General features: G+C 43.2%; 1 protein-coding gene across 1 annotated transcript; it reads right to left on the minus strand.

Moving 5' to 3' along the window:
• Positions 1–52: 52 nt before the first annotated feature.
• itga10 (integrin, alpha 10) lies at positions 53–23,001 on the minus strand. Its single transcript, XM_076108813.1, has 30 exons — positions 22,950–23,001; positions 16,461–16,572; positions 16,232–16,341; positions 16,057–16,145; positions 14,349–14,463; positions 14,113–14,240; positions 13,340–13,488; positions 8,833–8,983; positions 6,662–6,827; positions 6,064–6,137; positions 5,834–5,978; positions 5,080–5,228; positions 4,787–4,930; positions 4,453–4,659; positions 4,227–4,357; positions 3,276–3,442; positions 2,975–3,117; positions 2,759–2,869; positions 2,578–2,663; positions 2,322–2,463; positions 2,127–2,219; positions 1,940–2,016; positions 1,715–1,804; positions 1,531–1,615; positions 965–1,075; positions 783–890; positions 579–692; positions 399–494; positions 198–311; positions 53–106 (listed from the first exon to the last, which is right to left on the minus strand). The coding sequence occupies exons 1-30, from the start codon at positions 22,999–23,001 to the stop codon at positions 53–55; spliced, it is 3,513 nt and encodes a 1,170-aa protein (XP_075964928.1).
• Positions 23,002–23,649: the final 648 nt, after the last annotated feature.

Here is a 23,649-nt window from a genome sequence, read left to right on the forward strand (position 1 = left end):
ACTCGGCTCACGTGGTAGGCGTCATGGCAAATGACTGTTGCAAAAGTTGGACTCAGTCCTCGTGGTTCTCATCCTCTCCTCTCTGTTTGCGTGCGAAGAATCCCATCTGACGAGAAATAAGATAGAGATTGATATTTTGTCCACAAGACACTTCATTTTCCTGAAGATATTTTAAGGTAAATGTAACATGAGAATACCTTCCATAGTATGAAAATGATGAGGGCCAGTAGCAGCAAACCGCCAATGATGCTACCAATCAGAATCCACAGCGAGATGGGAATAGCCCGGCCCTTTAGCACCTCCAGTACAGTCTACAGAAAAATGGATGAAGGGAGAGATTGGAGAAAGAAAATTCCATTCCCATTGTGCCTCTCAAAATCCTGCCACAGTCATCTTACCTCCCTCCAGACTGTTTCTGTGCCCAGAGTAATAAGGTTAGTCTCCTGAGCTGCGAGGCGATAGGCACCTATTATCTTCACTGACTTGTATTTGGCCTACAAAAGGAGAGACAGAGGTGATGACCAGTGTTTGTGTCACAGGACAGAAATATTAAGGCTGCGTGCGGTTGTGTAACTCACTTTTCTGAAAAAATCATCATGAACTTGGCGACTGACGCGAATGGCGGCGGTCTGCCCTTTTAGAAGCTGCTGGACTTCACACACAATCTCAGTGCACCAGGATCTGCTGCAGTTCTAAAAACATAGATATCAAACATGCATGTTAACTTGTACACTGACACAGTGTTCAGTTTTCAGCAGCTGCTGTGCTACCAGAGGCCTCACCAGTATGTCATTCTGCATCATGTCTTCAGGATGAAGGGAGCGTACATCTCTCTGTCTGGCCTTCAGCTGTGCCAGATCACTCAGCACGCTGCAGTTCACTCCCGTGGCCTACGGGGCAAATTAAATCTGTCAGATCTGATGTAAAAGAGAGATACAAACACTCACAAAGCAGCACTACTCACGTTGTGTGAGACATCGGTGACGGTCATGAAGACTCTGTCTCCTGCAGCCACGGAGGGCAGATGCAGCCTCAGCTCCAGATTACTCACAGAGTAACAGCCGAGGTTCTGCAGCTAAAAGCACAGACAAAAAAATGCTCTAATGTTGCCTCGTTTTTATGCCTCCTCGACAGTCCGTCCCTCCCATTTTGTGATTGCAAAACGACTGGATGGAATTTTTACAAATTTGGCCCAAACGTCCAATGTGACTCGAGGATAAACTGATAAGATGTTGGCTGTTCAAAGGTCAGGTTCACTGTGACCTCACAAATCATGTTTTTGGCCATTACTCAAAAATGTATATTCTATTTATGACAATTTTCACACACGTCCAATAGGATATCATCTTGAAGTGTTGACATTTTGGACGGACATGTGCATAAACTGCAACTTAAATGGTTGGCAGAGGCATACAAAAAGCTAGGCAGTAATTCTAGTTTAGAGTGATGATGACAAGAGCATTACAAGAACTTGACCCCGTGGGTTGCATTAAAGTTCATAAAAAAAGAGCATGTGAGCCATAGCTTTACCCGGAGGTGAGTGTAGAATTCTGGTCCAATTGCTTCCGACACTGTCCGAGTGGGGTGGACCTCATATCGGTTCAAATTAGAGTCACTGCACAGATTTAAAAAAAACACATTGATGCAAAAATATTTAAAGTAGCTAAAATATCTGATTGTTGAAATTTCAAAACAATATGCTGCGCAAACATACCTGCTAAGAAACAAATCTGGTTCATACTGAACAAAACTCTGCAGCTGAACACTGTTGTCCCCCAAAGTATCCTCTCTCTCGACACTGTCGCTGTAAAAGAACCAGAGAGTTGCAAAAACGAAGGTGCTTTTTACAGACGAAAAACCAAATGTTTATTGAGGTTTTCAGTATTTTGTGAACTGTGCGTGTACGGAGTATGTTGAACTTGCTGCTTTAGTCGGCTACCTGGCAGCGCGAAGCTTCATCTGCACTCGACTGTGCAGGGATGTGCAGCTGAACTCAAACTCCAACATGAAGTTAACCTTCAAAAAAAGAAAACAGCATGCTGCAGTGAAACATTTCACCTGGAGGAAGTGAAGTATGAGTGGAAGTCGAGAGAGTGATGGGAGCTATTTCCTTGGTGCGGACGTACTTTTGACTGGGAGCGAAATACTGGATAGCTGACATTACACGAGTGGCTGTTGGCGCCAAGTGCTGTACACTCGATCTTGAAGTGGGCATCCTCCTACATCCAAAGAAAAGGTGAGTTTGTCAGTGGTGTGTATAAATGTTTATGGTGAGTTAAACATGGTTCTTCATGTGTTTGCAGTATTTATGTGTGGTATACCCGAATACTGAGGCTGGAGAAGTGCAGGTTGCGTGAATAGTGCAGCGTCAGGCTGGTGTTGTAGGCGTTTTCCAGTCTATTCTGAAGCTGCACCTCCACCGCCATACGCCTACGAGGGCTGCGAATCACATAAGGCTTCTGTCTGTGGAGGAAACACAATGGAAACTCACTGAAACCCAACAACCGAGTAGATATCTGATCTTGATAAACCGATGTGGAAATAAATGAGTATAAGGAGAATATCTCAAATCCGTACCTTGTCCCAGAGATGTCCATGTGAGCCTGTAGCACCAGGTCTGTTGTACACACATCGTCCTCACCACAGTCTTTAAAGAACTGGATCTGGAGAGGTACAAGTGGAGAGGACAGTGTGTTTGATGGAGAACAGAGGGAGGAAACGTAATGCAATAAGGACGCTAGAAATCACAACCACTCACAGATTTCTTGACAGTTGTTGGCCAGCCTTCATCCAACACTGGACCGCTCTCTGTATTATTGATCTTAAACTGCAGTGAGAAGCTAATTGGTCGGATGTAATCTGCCGTGTCCTGCAACAAAGACAGAAACAAATGTTAGTGATAAAGTAAAGTCACCACATCATTTCAATTTCAAACTTGTGGTTGATGTGTGTACTCTCATGTGTGTACTCTCACATAGACATGGAAGGGCAGCTTGTAGCAGAGAGTTTGTCCTATGCGAACTCGGACTGCTAGCTGGGTCTGCCGGTGGGAGCTCTCGTCAAACAGCGCCCTCGCAGACAACTTCCTGTCATCCAACATGGCCGACACCCACAGATCTGAGGAGAGAGCAGGTAATTGGGACCAGTCTATGATTGGGACAGATGGTGAGTGTTGGGAAAAGTCCCATTCTAATTATTATGTGTGTCTGGCCAATTCACAGCACTAACAGTCCTCGTTACGAGGATTAGTGAGGGTAGAATATAAAGTGTTATACCGAAGCTGTTGCTGTGTGGTCCAGGGGAGCGTGAGACGGTTGTGAAGCAGGCGGTGGCGATGAGACAGGCTGACTCTCTGCCGCCCCTCTGGCAGGTCTTCTGAATGACGTTGATGGAGTGAGGCTGGAAGGACAGACTCACGTTGATCTGGACGATGCTTCGAGAGCTGGGCACAGGAGGAACAGTGAATAAAACAGGATTTCAGTTTTAGCCATGTGACACCACAAAATGTAGATCATTTCAGTCTACATAGGAAATTAATTAATTATTTTTTCAATGTGAAAACTATCTGTCTACAGAGGGCTGCGGGAACGAGTCCTAAAACCTGGAAATTAGTTCACATAATTGAACTACCGGTTCCCTCGTCTCGAAGTCAATAGGTATTTTGAATCACAAGCTTAAAAGAGTTTTAACGTTATAACATTTTGTTCCACAATATAAAATACATCAGTATATACCCCTCTCCTGAAGCTTTTAAGTGTCTAAAAAAAGGCAGTTGCTAACTAGTGGCTAAATAAAACCACAAAACGTCATCATGCTGACTAGTCCGCCTTTACAGCCTCGTTGTGCATACTCGCGCTCATGCAACCGTGGTGAAGTTAGTTTGTTGTAGTTCGCTTGTCGCCTCACATGAGCTTTTTCTGACTGTTGCATTCATGCTTCAATAATCATTAAAGTAGAGTTCAATTGTAAAGATGACCTTGTTGAACAAAACTTGTATCAAAAAATGTATGTTTGCCATGAAGCTCATTTTCTGCAATAATCCCAAATCCCATTGACTTCTTGTGAAGGGACCGTGGGAAGCTAACTTCCGGGTTGGCCTACACAAATACGTTATCCCTGCAGCACTCAATAAGGGGTGCATTTAATGTGCTGTTAACCTTCATTATCTCCCAGTGCTTACAGCTATAAAATCTGTTCTGGCAATGCCCTTCCGTCTTATAACCCACCTGAGCAGTACAGCGTTGCCCTGTGCTCCAACTGCCAAATCTATTAGCTCATCTCCATCCAAATCCAACCGAGCACTCAGACTGCGGCCAAAGTACTGCAGGGAGGGGGAAATGGATGACCCTGAGATACGCTAAGAGGACGAGAGAGGCAGAAAATTAAACATCAGTTTGATTGAATACTGAAATACACTCAGGGAAAATGTAATTGTAGGCAAACAACAAGTACCTGCTTGTAATTGTGTATGATGTAAATACCATCTCCGTGGTAGACATAAATGGCCCCCGTGTGCTCATCCTCCAGCGGGGCTCCAACCAGCAGGTCAGTGAAGCCATCGTGGTTGAGGTCTGGAGCGGCTGCCAGGGCGTAACCAAACCTGGCATCCTGGGACTTGTCCTCAGACTTCAGCGTACCGTTAGACACAAACACCTCCTCCTGGGGGAAAAGAAAGAGGTTTTGTCAGTCGAAACTGTTATGGAACCCTAACAAGAGTTTGATAAATGTTGTGTTATAAGAATCCATCAGCAGAAGAAGGAGATGATCAGTGCCACTGCTGTCTTACCCCACTGAGGGTGTAGATGTAAACTCTACCAGTCTCCTTGTTTCCTGAGCCGAGGTACATTGGAGCTGCAACCAGAAGGACATCAGTGATGCCATCCTGGTCAATATCCAGCCCACACACCTCACTGCCATAGTAAGATCCAATCTACAGACAGAAACATGTGCTCTCAGTTCACTGCCACTAGGTGGAGTCCTTGCTTCAATCTCTTATCAAATGAGATTTGGGCTTTTATCTTAAGAACAAACAAAGGTGGCAGAAGGATTGAGGAGAGATTCATGACTAGACAGCTTTACCTGTTCTCCATTGAGAGCCTGTACGATGTTGACATCGCCCTCATCGCTGAGTTCAAACAGGATGACTTTGCCTTTGTGTTTGAATCGAGGAGCACCAGCTACATACAGCGTCTTCCAGTCACCAACGATCACAGATGACACTGTGTAACCTGGAAACAGGTATAATGAAATGATTTTTTACATCATGTAACACAAGAGTCACACTGTTAAAATATGATTAAAATGTCCTTGATTCAAGTTATGTGTCACATCTTGTTGGCCGTATATATTTTTGTCTGTTTGCGTCATAGTACACATTCGTGCTGTTAAAAGTGTGGGCTGACTTCAGCCTACTTTGAGGGCGGTGAGTTTTTAAGGCTGGTATAAAAGACCTCTGACTTCACGAGCAGGCCCGCCTATAGGGGGTGGAAAGGGGGAAGCTTTCAGGGGCCCAGGCTTTAGGAGGCCAGCAGTAATTATGTTCATATTCAAGCAATGATGGGCAGATCTTATTTTGAACCAAAATATTCACCATTACTTATTAAAACAACAAAAATATAAATTGTATTTATTAGTAGAATGTAATCTGTTTCCAGTGTTGGGCAGTAGCTGCATTACAGGGTTATTAGTTCAACCACATTCCTCACTGTTTCAATAATACTGCGAGCAACACCACACAATAACACAATAATCTGTGATAGAAAGGCATTAACATGGAAAAACCATGAGCATGGTCCTTTTTGGTATCATCTTCAGTGATGAGATATGCGGGTACCTAAATAAGCAGCATGGTTTTTGAGCTCCAGTGGAAACTCGCTTTCAAAAGCCTCTCTGGGCGGCACGATGCGTCCGTTGATCCCTTCCTTCAACACTCCACCGTCCCAGTCGTAGGCGCCCACCATCCCAAACAGTATGCCATCCTGAAGAGTGGAGCAGGGCATGGATGAGACACACAAGTAAAACACATGCACTTCACACATAGAGATTAACAGCTACTGGGCTTACATCCAGTGTGTGTGTCGAGAAGCCGATCTGAGACATCTCCATGTGGAACGAGCTCTCGTTGTAGCCCAGTGTGCCTAGAAGGGTAGAGAGAGCAAGTCAGCATTCTCCGTCGTCACGTTTCTTCACACACGTTCCTGCGACTATTGTGAAAGCTGTACACTCCTTCCACCGTCTTTTTCTTGCTTTCTCTGCAGCTTCCTCCGACACTTTCTTCCACCCTCTCCTAAATATTCTTTCTCCACCTTTATCTCGTCTATTTCAGACTCTGCTTTCAGTTTTTGTAACGTCATGCTTGTGTCCTTTTATAGTGGTTGACAATTGGAGACGTCAATCTAATTTAATGGTTAATTAATTTATTAAAAGTAGTGTTGATTAATCTGACAGTGTTACTGTCATGCAACGTAAATAAAATAAGTGTGACCAACAGCTAGTCCATCCTGTGACAAATGAACTCGACTGATAAATGATGTGGTTTGCAACCCTTGAGATCCTCAGTGCTAATCATGAGTGACTTTAAAAAAAGTTGCTGCTTTCTTTTTCTTTTTTTTAAACATTGCATCTTTCATTCCTCCAAAGCCTTTCTTCCCGTATCACAAACCTTCCAGCGTGAAGATGCGATCTCCCAGGGCATCCACGATGTCATTGAGCGCAGCTTCATCAGCCACATTGAAAAAGTATTTCTCTTCGGGGTCGCTGGCGATAGACTTGATCTCTTTAATGAACGTCTTGGGGTCCTGCTGCCGGCGGATGTAATGACCCAAAACCTAGAGGCCAGCGTGAGAGAACGAGGGAGAAGAAAGATGATGGCTTAACGCTGAAAGCAGAGAACGGGGGTGAGAACAACAAAAATAGAGCACATGCACATAACTTTGGCATGTATCAAAGCAAACACTTCTCCAGGTTTGTGAAGGGACAGTGAAGAGAGAAATATATCATAGAAGTCTGAGGGAAGAGAAGATATTTACTCTGAAGTAGCACACAAGTAACCCGGAGCTGCAGGATTTAAGTGTAAATGAAGTGAATATAAACAAACATTCATTGCCTGTGTAATCTACTGGTAATTATGCAACACCTAAAGGCAACAAGATGACTGGAGAACGGAGGAAATGGTAGCCACCAGAGATTTGTAAATGAGGAGCGCAGGCCTAGCCGCGAGGTGAAGAGATGACTGATGCAGAAGATATACTGTAGCAGCAGCGGCCTATGGCTTAACGCCTGAAGTACAAATGAGAAAAATTCCATAAGAGAAACCAAACCCAAGAATCTCCCCCTGTAACTTCAGCTGCCAAGCAAACTAAGGAAATCCTCTGTTTTCAAAGGGTAGGGGGTCAGGGTTATGGGATGGAGGGGGCTGCAGTGTGTAGAGAGCCGACATATAAATATGTATATTAAGATCATATAAATTCCTCTCAGGCTGCCAACCGCCGCTGGCTTTTACATGAACAGAGAAAGAGAAGAATAAAGACAGAAAAGAAGAATTTGTGTTAAAATTGAAAGCAAATTTACAGATTTAAGGGACTTGAAAACACAATGGAATTTGAACATAAGAATACAAGTGTGTGTGTATAGATACATGGCCCTGCATAAACCCCTCCACAAACACACACTTCCAGCTCCTGACACTGACGAACACAGTCTGCAGTTACGGTGCACACACACACACACACACACACACACACACGCACACACACACACACACAGAGCAACGTCAGAACAAGGCTGTTGTTACAAGAAGCTCTTACCTGTCATTGCTTTGGACTTTTTGGACAAACACTCGACCACAAGCCACCTTGTTTGTTTCTTTTTGCATTGAAGGCTGCGTATACAATTTCTGCTCTGCCCGTACTGTGACTCTCTATCTTTGGCTGTCTGCCTCAAACTAAACGTTTGCTGACCTAGCATTATGTTGCGCCCATGTCAGATAGAGTTGTTGTTTCTGTGGATTGTCCAGAGTAACGGTTGCTGTTGAATAGGGTGGTTCTGTCTGCATGTCTACCACTTTGATCCAGAGTGACATATCTCAACAACTACTCGATGTATTGCCTTTTAGATTTTGGATAAATATTCATGTTCTCCAGAAGATGAATCCTAATGACTTTGGTGATCCCTTGACTTTTCCTCTAGCGCTACCATGAGGTTGACATTTTTCTGTTTTTAGTGAAATGAAATGGTGGATGGATGGTCATGAAATGAGGCACACACATCCATGTCCCCCTTACGGTTGAATTGTGATCACTGTGGTGATTCCTTCATTTTTCGTCGAGCTCTGTCATCAGTCTGGAGGCTCCTGTAGGCTTCTCTTGTGGGGAAGGGAGGGGTCTGCAACCAGTCCTGCCACGAGAGTCTGCCTGTCCCTCTGACACTAAAAGCATGCCACCACCACTCTGTGTGTCTCTGTGTGTTGAGGGGGTCGGGTGGGGCTGAAAGGGAAGAGTTTTAACTCCCACTTGGCTATTTTAGTAGCCCCAAAGGTTTCATCTGGTAATTTAGAGCCATGTTATTTTTGGGGGAGTGGTGGTGGTATTGTGTGGTTGCTTGAGGGTTCATATGGTCACACAATGTGTGAGGAATGTCAGGGATGCTCTATACACCCAAATGTAGGTTAGTTGTTTGTGTGCTTCCCACTATAGTTTCCCTGATTGTAGAAGGTTCCCAAATCTACATTTTGAGCATCACAAGACACTAAAACTCACTCAGACATTTCAAGTATTTTAGGTTTGCAGGTGCTTGAAGCAGAATGACCGATTGGACTTGATGAGATGTACTCACAGCGATGGCGTATCTGGTGATGTTTCTGTCGATGCACTCGTCCAGAGCGTCTTGTAGCTCCTCCCCGTCATGCGACTCTCCGTCCGTCACTACGATCATCACCTTGGTGGCGCCCTCCCTTGCGCCGCGCTCTGCACTGAACGCCTCGGTGCTACAAAGAAGGAAAGGGACAGACTGAGATAAAGAATGTCATCCAGCTGAAATAATGTTGAATCAGGACAAACGATGCAAGAAGAAGAGAAAATGAAAATAGAAGGGGAGTGCAAGGAGTGAAAGAGCCTGAGGGAGAGGGAGGATGTCCGAGAGAGTCAGTTACTTGGTTTCATAAAATCTCAAATAAACATCCCCTTTAAGATAATATACGATCTCCTAGTAGAAAATGAATAGCCAGTAAAACACTGAGAGATTGAATTTAAGTTGCTTCCCATCAAGCCAGATATATCAATGGTCTAAATCACAAGTGTACCACAACTATATTAGTCATATTTGGCACACATACGTTTGCTGCCAGTTGACTTGAATTAGTCATGGCATGCAGTGTGCATGTGTCATTGCACACAGCGGCCGCATCTGTGCATTCCCATCCTGTTGTGCCATGATACAGAGAGGGAACCTAAATGACAAACACACGAACAGACCCAAGCCGCACCCTGTTTGTGTCCAGAAACCTGTTCTCAGTGGGACCTGATTCAAGCGTTGAATAGGGTTGGTAAGCCTCAGACCAACACGCACACACACACACATTGAACTGAGGAGAGTAGTCACTGCGAGTGAACTCAGTCATTTTCAGGCCTGACTCCAGCCCTTGTCTAAATATAACATTGTGGTCAGCCGCAAGAAACTCAGAGTTAAAAACAACCGTTTCCCCCTATGCAGTCTGCAAATTACATAGGGTGCAGAGAGGAGAAAACAGAAGAGAGGAGTGGAAGGAAAATAACTGGGAGGAACAAATGGATGAGAAATAAACTGGATAAAAATGAGAAAAAATAAATGGCAAACAGTTAAACAATTAGTCTGGAGAAAAGGGAGAGGAACAGGAACTCGTAGGAAGAGAAAAGGGTTGGGAATACAAATTAAAAGAATGATAAAATACGGAGTCAAATATTACAACTGAGAAGTTCAAATCCTGCTCTGATGTGGCAATACGATTGCGTGATGTATCCAGTTAAATAAAACTGGTGGGAAAGAGAGAAGAGGGAATTTTACAAGGGAGAAGTAAAATGGTAGACGAGAGGGAGAGAAATACCGTGACAAGACAGACATGAACAGGTAAGGAGGGATGGAAGAATAAAAAGTAAAAGAGGGAAGCATAGAAACAATTGGATTTAAGAAACCTGGAGATGAAACAGAGGGAAGGGGAGATAAAAGAGGATAGAAAGTGAGTGGCGCTAATTGGGAGGCCTGGTTGTATTTACAAGCCATTTTATGGAGTCACAGCAGTGTGGTAATGGCACGGCGCAGCGGTCTGTGAGTGTACTTTTGTGTGTGTGTGTGTGTGTGTGTGTGTGTGTGTGAGGGTGAGCGGGAGCGTCTCAGACGGGTGGAGCAATATAGAAATCAGTGGCTAATCCAATTGTAGAGGGCTGTTTGATGTTCATGCATCAGTCTGTCATCTACTTTGCATTCAAACCATTACTGTCATTTACATCTCAACATCACACTGTAAGCAGGCTCAAAGCAGCTCATAGTTTTGCCCTACACACATTTATGCGTTGGCAGCTCAATTTTTTTTTAAACTGCATTATCACCGTTCTTTTTGAGACCATGTCCCTTTAAATGATTAGTTGAAAAATACATTATTTTCTTTTAATGTGAACTAAAAACAAAGAGTGACATTGTTATAGGCAGGGATGGAAGTTACAATTTAAATTGACTCTCGTTACTGTAACAATGTCTTTTTTGAGTATCTTTAAAAGCAGTTCGGCACGCTTGATCTGGCTAACATTCCGAATGCTAACAAGCTCATTGAGCCACCAGCTGTGACTTCTGTGTTTACGGAGGAATGTTTCACCTTCCATGAGGTGTTTGAGGACTTTCTGCTGTTTGAGACTGTCAATCCCTGATGTGATGGCATGTGATTCAGAATTTGAGGAACGCAGTGGAAAGTGGACTGGTTATATTATGTTTTGAGAATGAACAAGTACAGAAGTTGAACCTGGAGTAGTCTGTGGAGGACATTGTGGTGCTCAAGACTTGCTGTCTGCGCGCACTGCCTCCATGTGGTCTTGTTGGTCCACTTTTCCCCCGGTGTTGCCCTCATTTTCACTTTTATCGTGTTTGGAGGTTCATTCTTTTGCAAACTGGTCAATGTGAGCCCTTGTGAGAATAGAAATACAATGTATGCATGTGAATTTGAGTGTACGGTGTGAGCCCTTAATATGTGTGTACTGTAAGTATGAGAGTGTGTATTTTTACAGCTGTAGGAGCGCTACTTGTCTGACCAGGCTGGGTCTGGCTGTGTCGCACCTGCAGCCGTGCTGAGCCAGCAGCCCACTAGTCCAGCTCAGCTAATCCACATGTTTTTCTACCCCGTCACTTTCCTGCATATCGCAAGCTCTGCTATCTGCCCATCTGTGTGTGTGTGAGCGGGAATATGTACTGTATGTTTGTGTAAGTCAAAAGTTGTTATGTTTTGACATTACCTCATCTTGATATCAAATTAATTTAAAATGATTGAAAAAACTGTAACCCCGGCTTGATTTCTTTACAGTGACAGACACACACTTGAGAAAATCTTCACTAAAGCAATTTATAAACGTTCTATATTTAGTTTTCTTGTTTTGAGTCTACTGTTTGATCGTCTGTTTTCACCGTCTGACAGGGTAGTGAGATCAAAAGGTCAAGTATGTAGAAGTATCTGGATTTTCCATCACCAGTGTTTTAATGCCACAGTTACACTATTTTACTGGCTCCATTTTCCAGTCACTGCTTTTCAACTACCTTTTAAATGTTTCTCCTACACTTCCTCAACTTTTACCTTTTTAAATGTAGCAGAAAAAACAGGAACTCTCCAATTACCTGTGTGTGTGTGTGTGTGTGTGTGTGTGTGTGTGTGTGTGTGTGTGTGTGTGTGTGTGTGTGTGTGTGTGTGTGTGTGTGTGTGTGTGTGTGTGTGTGTGTGTGTGTGTGTGTGTGTGGAACAAGAACACCTCTCCAAGACACACACATCCCAAAAAGGAAGCTGTAGCCACACATCGGGTCTGGGTGTGGTGCTCCATGTGGGTATGACTTTAATAAAGCAGGAATTTTATTTTGAAAGGAAAGAGATATTTTAAGACTAAGAGGTTTTCACTGACCCTCAACGTATAGAGCTGTTTCTTAACACTTGGGTTACCAGTTTAAATACCCTAAAAATACTTCCACAAAGAACAGTCATGAAGGTGATGACAAACTGGGCAACAATACAAGTTTATAGGAGAGTATTTTACAGATGGTCTGAACATTTTGTCAGGATTTTATCATTTATATATCGCTGCTCAAGTGATTGTGCCCCCCCCCCCCCCAAAAAAAGAGAATAAAAAGCTATATGAGCCTAAAAATTATATTAGCTAAAATAACTTTCTTTAATTGAAACCTGCATTAATTGACTTTTGGCCACATGGCGGTAGCACAACAAGCTGTCAACACAACATTGACATATTATCGCCTCATAAAGTTATGTTAGTAAATAGGTGCTTATCATACATCACACACAGAGGAACATTATCAAGACATCAATTAAAAAACTTTTCTTTTAGCTCTGTTTTTGGTCTCCACCGACTCCTGAGTGAAATATCTTTCTCGTATGAGCTGCTAAATGCTCTGCTACATTCACCAGCTAGTCTGTAATTTTGTTTGTCTGCTGATTGATGCTGTGCAAGTCACATGTAATGGGTTTGTATGAGATTTTTTGTTGTTGCTGATAACAGCTGCCCGATCTAGCTGGAAACGTGTTTGATTAGAGTAGTGAATCGAAACAGTAAAGTTGAAGGACGCAAAAACAAAATGTATCATAATTATGTGTGGAATTGTCACTATGAGCGATTGATGCATGGTTGAGATCACAATATTGGATTGGAGCAGCTTTATGTATCCTATGATACAATATTTAATCCTTGGCTGTTTTGGAATTCACATACTAACATCACATAGTAAGATTGTGTGTGAGCAGCCTGATGGTGGCAGACTTAATTGTTCATTTAGTTGGCAGTACGCTGTACACTGATTGAATAGTAGTATACAGTACGTTAGTATGCGATTTAGAACAAAGCCCTTGTCTGATATCTTAGCAAGCGGTTAACCAAAATCAGCCTGATGGGATCATACACATATTATTAGAAAGACCAGAAAGAAATAGACCTAATTGTACTTATAACTACAAATTATACAGTGATATATTTAGAGATAAATGTTATACCAAAATCTAACCAGCCAGACAGTTTCCAGTTAGCCAGCCAGATCTAGAGAATGTTTTAGTACAAAGAACATCAGCCAATGAGAGTGAAGTAACAGTGGTTGACAGGCCTACCAGGCCTTGTGGATGGCGTATGCAGTGCGCGTCTCTCGTCCCTCCTGTCTGCTGATGTTCTTAGCGGCCTCCACCACCTCCTGTGTGGTCTGGTAGTCCTTCAGAGACCACTCGTGGACTGCTACCTCGCCATACTGCAGTATACCAACCTGAATGTGCGCACACACACACACACACACACACACACACACACACACACACACACACACACACAAGTATTTCAACAATGCCACATGTTTATGGTTGTGCTGGCACATAATTGTGGAAAGCAACATCTGAGACTCTTGTTTCTGGGGTGAACTATCTCTTTAAGTACCAATCTTGTTCTGAAAGCAAACAGTGCTCTTGGGGAATTTTTGAATTCATTCAAAAACCAGAGGTATTTCCTCTTCACCTCACTTTGCCTGCTACCCCTTATCCTCCCTTTTCAAAACCCAAACCCCCTCTCTCTTCTCTTGTTGTTTGGCTCAGAATAACGTCCCCAGATCCCCCCCCCGACTTCCATTCCTCCTCAACCTCAAGCTAGCTCTGCTCACGTCCCTTTACATTACTAACGCAGTTCATTCTGGACATATTTGCCAAACTGGCTCCTCTGTCACTCTGTGCATGTTTTCACTCAAGAGACTATAGCTTGTCTTACTCTTCTGGGCAACAGCTATGGGGTTTCAGAGATTTAAGTGGGAGACTCACTCAAATTCAAACCCACAAGTTTCCATTACTAATGTAAATAATATTTATAGGCAGTGCAAATAGACATTGACTTGCACTTTTACCTGCATCTGGTCCAAGCTGATGTGGAACTTGCTGAGGATGTTGCTGAGGAAATTCTGGACCTCGTACCAGGGGTAGATACTGTTGGAGCCGTCCAGCACGATCACAATGTCCATGTATGTGGAGCACCCTGCCACATGTGGGAGTTAAAAAACACAAAGAAAAGAATTGGTTGGCTAAAGCAGGCCTGTGCAGCATGTTTCTGTGCCGAAATGTGTGTGTGGAAATGTGTGGTTACTTTGCGCTGTTGGAGCGATGGTCTCTCTCGGTTCTAGGTCGTCGCTGACAGAAGCACAGATGCCAGTGCTGAACAAAGACGTTCCACACTCCTGAGACCACAGAGGGGCACATGCCTGCCAGACACACACAGACACATAGGAACACATCAGCATCTGTCTTACAGATGAAGCAATTTCGGGAGCAATTTGAGCGGTTTATATTTTCAAGTGTTTGTGTTTCGCTCACAAGACGCGTAGGTGTATTTTTTTAGTCGTTATCAAAGGGTTTAAACACGTAGACAAAAATGGTCGGGTAACTGAATAAACACACACAAAAAAAGGCTAAACTAGGGCAGATGGGAAACAAAAAGAAAACAAGTCATGAGAGGGAATAAGTCATGAAACTACAATAGTGTGGTTTGGGGGGCGAGGCAGAGAGATGGAGACTATTGTTGACGTGTTGGCAGTCGCTGTTGTCATGAGTGGTTTAACAGAGCTGGAACACCAGAGCAGTAAAGCAATTTAAATCTGATTGTGTGAAGGGGGGTGAATAAGGGGTGTGGGGGGGGGGGGGGGGGGGGGGAGAATCGTATAAAAATATTTCTGTCTTCAAAGCGGGCCGTTTATTTGGCTTTTATACCAAGAGGGAGGAATCAGGGGGGAAGTGCGGAAGGAGAAGATGAAAGAGAAACTCATGCATACAGCAGAGAGACAAAAGAAAGAGACCGAAAGTGGGGTTAGATGGGGGAGAATGAGGGACAGAGAAACATCCTGGTTTTGCTCGCCCTGTCATTATGAACGTGTTTCTCCTCAGGCACTCAGACAGGCAGAGGGGAAGGGATGGAGAGATGGATCAGAGAAAGGAAGGAGGGAGAGGACGGAGGAAAGCGAGAGAGGTGCTATGGCTTTTGGTAGGTCTGTCATTAACAAAGGGCCGGAGACGCATTCCGATCCTGTTATAGACCTGACCACTGGGGTTAAGATAAACACACACACACATTAGAGTGGGATAAGCTGGATGACGTTCATGAACTGTACTCGACTCAACACCCAGAGCAACAGTAAAAGCCTGGCAGACACCAAAACACGCTAGCACACTTGCTTGACATACACATGATAGACACAGTATCTAACATACAAAACACACATTTCTGCCTGCTGGCTCATGCAGACATGTGTTCCTCTGCAAACCAGAAGCCTTAAAACTGGAGGCTCAGCCACCAGATGTCTCCATATGCTCTGAATACCGTATATAGAACCTTTTATGTCACAAAAATGAGGACTTGCACTTGACTGATCTGAGATTTAACTTTGACTTGAAAACCAAAACAGTATTAGTCTCAAAACTGTACCTCCTACGATCTCGCAAAAATAGAACAGAAATTAGCCAGAGGAAGGCGGGCTTTGCATAGCTGCAAAAACTTGTGTAATTACACTGTTATGTGTATTCATTGAAGCATGTTGTCAGTTCAGTCAGCCGACTCAGTCTGTGTATGACTTTGTAAATGTGCATATGAATCTCCAAAAAATGTATCCAGGAAGGTGGGGATCAGTGAACCGCACATGGTCACATCTAAAGTCAAATTGAAAACACACCAACGGAGATGATTCACTAAAATTCTGTCAAACAAATACAACCTGCATGGTCTCACCACATCCCTGCAGGCTCCCAAACACAACAGAATGCCCACGTAGCATAAATACAAAGTCAGTGTTGAAACCACATACCAGGAAGCCATCAGGGGAGTTTGGAGTCAGTGTCATTCCCAGGTGAGAATTTCTCAGGTTTTTAGAAACGTTCTGGAGAGCAGTCTCACCTGAGATAGATAGACAGAACCGTTTATTGAAGCCTCTGGGTAAAAACAGGGAGAGTTGAGTCGTTACGGATATTTGTTTCTCTCACCTAGATTCACTTTGCTGCAGTTTGAGTTCCTCTCCTCTCCCACGATGCATTTGTACACATCGCCTTTCCTGTTGTTGGGCGGCCCGTCCCAGGGAGCACCGACCAGCATCCTTCAACAGAATGTCAGTCGTTTATCGTCAAAGTATTCATTGTACATCCTCTCTGTCTAAGAAGTATGACAGTTTAATTATTTGTTGCTCTTTCTTCATTCCCACTAACACAAACGTACGATTTCTCTCCGTCTGATTCATGTTGTAACACAGAGAAGCCAAACAGAGCGTCCTCTGGACCGGAGAAGATGCGCGGATGCTTTACATCTATGTTGAAACACTGACACAACCCTGAAAAAAATAACAGAAAAGATAATTAAACATAAAGAAAAGTATTTTTTGTATTGGCATTCCTTTAACCTCTTTAACTCCATGGCTGGTGGGTCAGTCATCAGAACCATCTAAACTTTGTTCAGTCCCACATAATAACTTAATGGTAAATTCTAGTGAAGATCACAAAGTTTCCAAAGATGCCAAATATGTCAGGATGAATTCTGAGAAATGTATATAAAATGATTCATAAGACATCTACAATATTTCCATTTGATGAGATGGTGTAGTCATAAAATAACATGGAGTCTCGGGTTTAAATCTTTCACTCAGTGTAAACATAATATAGCTAAAATGAAGAGTTGAAACAAGCTGATGTGAATATAGATGTGGTAATACCAGATAGTGTGGAATAATAGGAATTTTCCAACCGTAACGCAACCGAAAGGGAAAACTGGATGTTTGCTTTTTTCCCCGAGAGTTAGATGAATGGATCGATACCGCTCTCATATCTGTCCTCCGTATGAGGCTACAGCCAGTAGCTTGCTAGCTTAGCTTAGCATAAAAGCTGGAAAAACCTTGTGTGATCTCTCGTTTGTTTAATAAGTACAAACTAGAATTACCGCCTCACAGTTGTGTGCCTCTACCAAGTTGCAGTTAACATCCATGTCCGTCCAAAATGTCATCATTTTATCCTAGTAGACATTCATGTGAAATTGTCATTATTAGCATATCGATTCCTGAGTTGTGGCCAAAAATGTGTTTTGTGGGCTCACAGTGACCTTGAGCTTTGCCCACCAAATTTTGATCAGTTCATGCTTGAGTCCAAATGGACGTTTGTGTCAAATGTGAAGAAATTCGCTGAAGGCATTCCTGAGATATTGTGCTCACGAGAATGGACCGGATGAGCGGAACCGACAGACAGACAACCTGAAAACATAATGCTTCCGGCCACAACTATCACTGGTATGAAGGCGTAATCACACAGCTTAACAACGACAAATCCTACGGTGGGTTACTTTTTAGTAGCTTTATATTCACTGTAAAAACAATGGAGCGTTATCAATCTTCTCATCTAACTCTTGACAAGAAAGTGACGCACATTTCCTATTAAGATGAACTTTTGCTTTACGGCGTTAAGAATACTAGTTGGCGTAAACAATATCGATTAGCCGCTAGAATGAGTGAAAAATATGAAAACTTGGAGCAGTGTGTACACAACTGTACAGTCCAAAGTCGGATTATTATTTTCCCTCTTGGCCTTGGGAGAGGGGATTCGAGGGAGGGAGAAGGGGGGGGCGTGAAAAATGGATAAACAGAGTGACCAAAGGCAACCTCTGAGGAAAGAGGGAGTTCAGTCTGAGAGGAGAGGGGGAGAGGAGAGGGGAGAGAAGAGGCAAGGCAGGGAAGGGTGTGGGTTAGAAAAACTATGGAGTATAGTAAGCCCCCTGTTGTAACACACAAGCCTGCCCTTCATTCAACGAGAGAGAGAGGGGAGAGAGACACAGAGAAGACAGAGAGCAACAAGATGGTAGTCAGTTCACCGAGTTGTGAACATTTAGGTGTAAACTGAAGCATGAAAACATGTTCCAACTGGCAAAATGAAAGACACACATCTTATTTGTTCACAGTCTGAATGGGAAAGTTTAAATATAGTTTTCCAACGCCAGAAAAAAATACATAAAGTTAGATAACACACACCTCTACTCAGATTAACTGTTTCTCTTTGTTCATCAGAGTGAAACTAAATGCACAGATGAAACAAGGGTTAACTGATGCTTTTAAAACGTTACATGAACCATAAATACTAGATATATAATTCAACAATATTTTTTCCTTATATTTTGTGCAAAAATAATTTTTCCTTTTGATGGATAATGTCATTATCTGGCCTGCTCCGAGGTCATGTTTTTCCTCGTTTCAAATCACTACCTTTGTGTAATTTACTGTCAGTTTTGATTGTCTGTCCCACACTTGTTGGTTTCACCTGTTCCCCATTAGCCCTGCAGTCACCTGACCTCCTGCTCATCATCTCTTCTCACTCCCCCAATGAGTCTGTCTCTATAAATACCTGCCTCGTTTCTTTGTTCTTTGTCGGTTTGTCTTCATCTTTTGTGTGTCCTGCTTGTATTAAAATGCACAGTATACTGTACAGACCAGTAACAAATAGATCCACATTTACTGTGCGTTCTAATACCCATACTATTTTGTATGCCAGAAAAAGTGGATGTATGAGCAAGAGGATCAAAGCTCAAGGTGCAATGTTGTGGAAGTAGTATATCCCAATTGAATGCACGCTGCATGCAACAGTACATACTTTGTAAAGGAAGCTACAGTATCTACTAAAAGTGCAAAGCATGTGATTTGAACACAGCCTTTCAGCTAAAGTGTTAGCTGATGTTGTCAGCGACTGACAGGAAACTAACTCTCCTTGCCATTTCCTTTAGATACACAATTCCATCTAAATGAAAGAGCATCATCACGTAGGCTAGTGTTTAGCCTCAGAAACACTAAGCTGTGTGACAGTCCACAGTTGGTATTTGACTTGTCACACTTGTGCATCTACAAGTTATTTGTGGCCCTGGAAAGCAGACTGTGTTGGATCTGTTTTGTTAAAGGGGATTTCTAAATACATTTGAGTTGACATGTAATTTAGCGGCATCCGGGTCATCTACAGTAACTATCCTACTGTGCATAACTCAGTGATTCCACTACAGAAAAGTAGTCCAGATGGGGAACAAGACCAGAACCCTGCTGCTGTGATTATACACCAGCTCACGAACAGATACTTCCCCACAAATACACACTGACATACACAGACCGTTACCTCGGCCAGGCCAATCAGAGGGGGATTCCACTTGGTTTTGAGAAGGAAACTAGATATGTTCAATGTTTCTCTTCCATCTTTGCTCCTGCCTTTCCCACACACTGTTGTTTCTTTTACCTGCGCTTTCATTTTCTCTTCTGTACAGATGTTTTCCCTGTATTGTCCTTGCATTTTCAGCCAAGTCTCTTCTCTTTCTCGTACCCAGATTTACTCAACAGACATACAGCTGCAATTATGTGGGTTTTTTAAAGCATGACTCCAAGGATGGCAATTTCGTATTGCTGATTGGTCAACCAGATAGCTACAGACTTCCATGTTCCCCAAAGGATGAATAGTGTTGGCTTCGAAGATCCACTGAGTTTTGTCCTGACGTTGTTCAATTGTGGTTTTGAGTTCAATGTTTCAACAACCATTGGATGAATTGGCCTGACATTTGGAGCACACATTCATCTCCAACGCAAAATGAATTTGAATGGCTTTAGTGAGCTGTTAACATTGTATCTAGGCATGATCAGGTCAAACCTTTACTTTGAATTATGACCAAACAGCTGCAATAGAAATGGCAATCCCATCATCCTCAGCTGTACTTTAGTAGATGTTAGCCTGCTAAGATATTGGACATGATAGACATTAGACCTGCTTAACGTCAGCATGTTAGCACTGTCATTGTTAGCATGTTAGCATGCCAACATTAGAATGTATCTCAAAGCAGTGCTGTGCTTAAGTAGGGCCTTACAGAGCTGCCAGTATCTGTAGACTCATAAGTCTTGTTTCTGCTCATCTTGCAGATCCGAGTGAGCTTCCAATATTTCAACATCCAAACCTCCAGTGACTTTGAGATTCAGCCATCTACCTGATTCTACACAGATGCTTAATGCACTTCACCGATGGGACTATGCGTAGGCAGGGACAGATTCAGTTCTTGATACTAAATCTTACGTATTCATGGCCAGAATGAATATGAATCTTTCCATCCAGCCTTCGTTATTCTCTCATATTCTATCCCACCACCCGTCTTATACACGGTGTAGTAAAATGTTTCTCTCTCTTCTTGTGGCAACATCAACCACCCTCTCCAATTCCAAATTGCTTTCCACAACAAACCAGCCCCCCTGATAACAACCCCTGCTACTGATTTTCTCTGTCATCCTCCTATTTCACTCATTCTCTCATAAACCATAAATTGCTCCTTTCTTTTACCCCCCCCTCCCCCCCCCCCCCCCCCGACCCCCCTCCTAAAACACACACGTTACCACAAGGCCCCCTCTCCCTTCACAACCCACAAAACTGTGCCATCGTTCCCTGTTTTCCCTGTCCTGTCCTCCCTCCTCTGCTTCCATTTTCATTTGGGTTTATATATGACACTGTGCCGCAGCCTGTCTGACCACCCATCGCCGTGACAACTGGCTGCAAACATTTATCAAGGCGAACTTGGTCCAGATTCTCTCAACCGCACATACGGCTCTGGGCGCTCCTGCTGCTGGATGTGTATGGCTGTGACTGTGCAGTATATGTTCACAGAAAGGGAACTTGACACTACGATGTTTTGGATGATATAGAGACATGCCAGCACTTATAGCAGTATGCAGAGACACTGATGTATGTGGTTTTAATTGGACTAGCATATTTAAATGTCCCTTTCTCCTTGTCTGTTCCTCTGGTTCTTAAATATACATCCCTGACTTATAGCCCCTCTGTGAAATGTCCTGCTGTAGAGAATACTGCTCGACTGTCTGTTTCTATCATCTTTATTTAACTGACTCATGATGTTTCCCATGCACCCCTCCGCCTCTTCTCACCCCCTTTCACAGATTTTCTCTCCATTATCTCCCTCGCGCTCTGTTCTCATCTCTGTCACCCTCTCGTGGGGATTTGGGGGTGGAAGAGGGGGAGTAGGAATGAAAGTCAACAAATTATGGGAAAGTAATAAAACACAAGAAGATAGCTGGGAGAATAATAGCAAAAATGTGGAAATGACTGGAGTCAAACACACACACACACACACACACACACACACACACACACACACACACACACACACACACACACACCCCTCATATGAGCAGTTCGACATCTCAGTAAAGCATAACAGAGTGTAACAGGCATGTTACAGTGGGATGCCTGCTGTCCACATCAGGGGAGCTCTGCTGAAGCCATTAACATTACACACATACTCACTCACCTCCATGCTCCTGTATGACACATGCAGCAACACTTACGGTCACATAAGCTACAGTACAATTTACATCAAAGATTGCAGAGTAAAAAAAAAAGGGGGGAAACAATTACAACAATTACCATGTACATGCTTGATTTAACCTGATAATGGTGAGCAATGTGTAAAAGCTAACCACAGGCTGCTGGCATTTGTAATTGGTGTGTGTGTGTGTGTATGCATTGCTGTGTGAGTATGTCTCGTTCATTCCTCAGCTTCTGGATGAGAAGCATTTTGCATTGCATCAAAATTGATTGACTAATCACTCTTCAGGCTACATGCCAATGTCTCAATCTACACATTGACTTCAGCGACTGTGTGATTCAGAGCAGGTACAAACTTAACATGCCTTGCACAACATAATATCTCAGCCCATTGATCTCATTTTGCTTCACTGCAGGCCATAATACAGCAGTTAAACCTCTGCTTATCAGCTGCACAATCACTTTTGTAGACAACAATGGTCTTTTTCTTAGGTTCCCTGCCGGTGAGCGTGAATGGCTCAATGAGGTGTGTGAGGCTGCTCTGCCACACCGAACATAAGTAGAGGAGGGGAGCTGATGTTCATGCTCCATGGAGGAAACGCACATGGCACAGACGCCTTATTAGGGGAACTTTAGACATCAGGTCTAAGCGATGGATGGATATGGCCGGTAGGGTTGAGTTACTCAGCTGCCAGGGTCAAAAGGAGTCGGCTGTAAGAGGAGAGGAACTAACCTTTTGGCAAAGGATACATGCAAATATCGCTGATCGTTCCAAACATCTGGTAACTTAAGGCCTCCAAGGAGAATGAAATTCTTCCACTGACATAACTGATAGATTTACTTAAGGGTCAGACTTTGAACAAGGAACCATTACTTTGTTGGACTCATGCGCAATTTCCTTTTCCTTTGATCTATTTGTCAAATGGAGTGTGGACGTATGTTTTAATATTCCTGCTTTACTCTCTTGCACACGATCACGTTCGGAATGTCTTCATGCTTACTCACTTATACTGTCACACAGAATAAAGCTCTTTGGGACTCAGGGAGGCACATGTGACACGATCATTCACACAAGTCTTGAAGTGCAAGAGTTGTGGAGGTTAAGGACCGTATCACCCAGTGAGACAACGCTGGAGGAAAGGAGAGCAACTGGGAAGTGAAGAGGCATCAATCATGGACAAGAGGTTGACTTAAGTTCTCCAAAGTTCACAAGTTGACTTTAAGAGCAGTGATCCCCCCCTCCTGTTCAGACTCCCATTATCCTTAAGTAGTTCCATCTTATTTTGAAAACAAAATGTTCAAAACACAAATTTAAAGTTGACTTATTAACCCAAATGTATAACTTTAAAAATGACCATAAAGTGGTTCTTACCTGTTAGAAGAAGGATGAGCTCCAGGCACAACAGGTATTTACGCAGATCCATTTATGAAGCCGAATGAAAGAAGAGTATCTCCTCTATTTTTCTCTGTTTACAAAGTTGTCTCCCTTGAGCTGTTGTAAGTGCAATGCATCGGCGTCGACCACACACACACACACACACACACACACACACACACACAAACATAAACGCACACGCGCGTTCTCAGCTCTCTCTTTCCCCAAGAGATGCGTAAAATCCAGTGAAACGGTGCTCCAGTGTCTGCGTTCTCGAGTTTTTTAATATAAAAAAATAAAACAAACCTCGACACGATAATTCGTGAACGTGGTTTTGTTTTTGTTTCTTAAAGTCCCTGTGGAAATATTCGGGTGACACCACAGAAAGTTATACCCTCTTGTAGTGGACGAAAAGCCCTTTAAGATAAAGAGAAAGGACTAAGTTGACACCTCGGTGACCCATGTTATACGGGCGTGAAAATCCTGCACCTGTCCCATCCAACAAGAGGTTGCAGTTGAGAATCATTAAACCATTACTAATGTGTAACACCTTCCCAAACAGCCTGTCAGCACCGCGCGTTATCCCCCTTGGCTCCGGAGCGCGTCTTTGAAGCTCAAGCTCTCATGTGGACAGAAACTCCGTTCATCAAGACAAACGTTTAAGTTGAGGTTCCTCAGATAACTTGTTATCCATGAT

The sequence above is a fragment of the Anarhichas minor genome, unplaced genomic scaffold (assembly GCF_050575085.1).
Source record: "Anarhichas minor isolate MPS153535 unplaced genomic scaffold, ASM5057508v1 ptg000041l, whole genome shotgun sequence".
Lineage (NCBI taxonomy): Eukaryota > Metazoa > Chordata > Actinopteri > Perciformes > Anarhichadidae > Anarhichas > Anarhichas minor.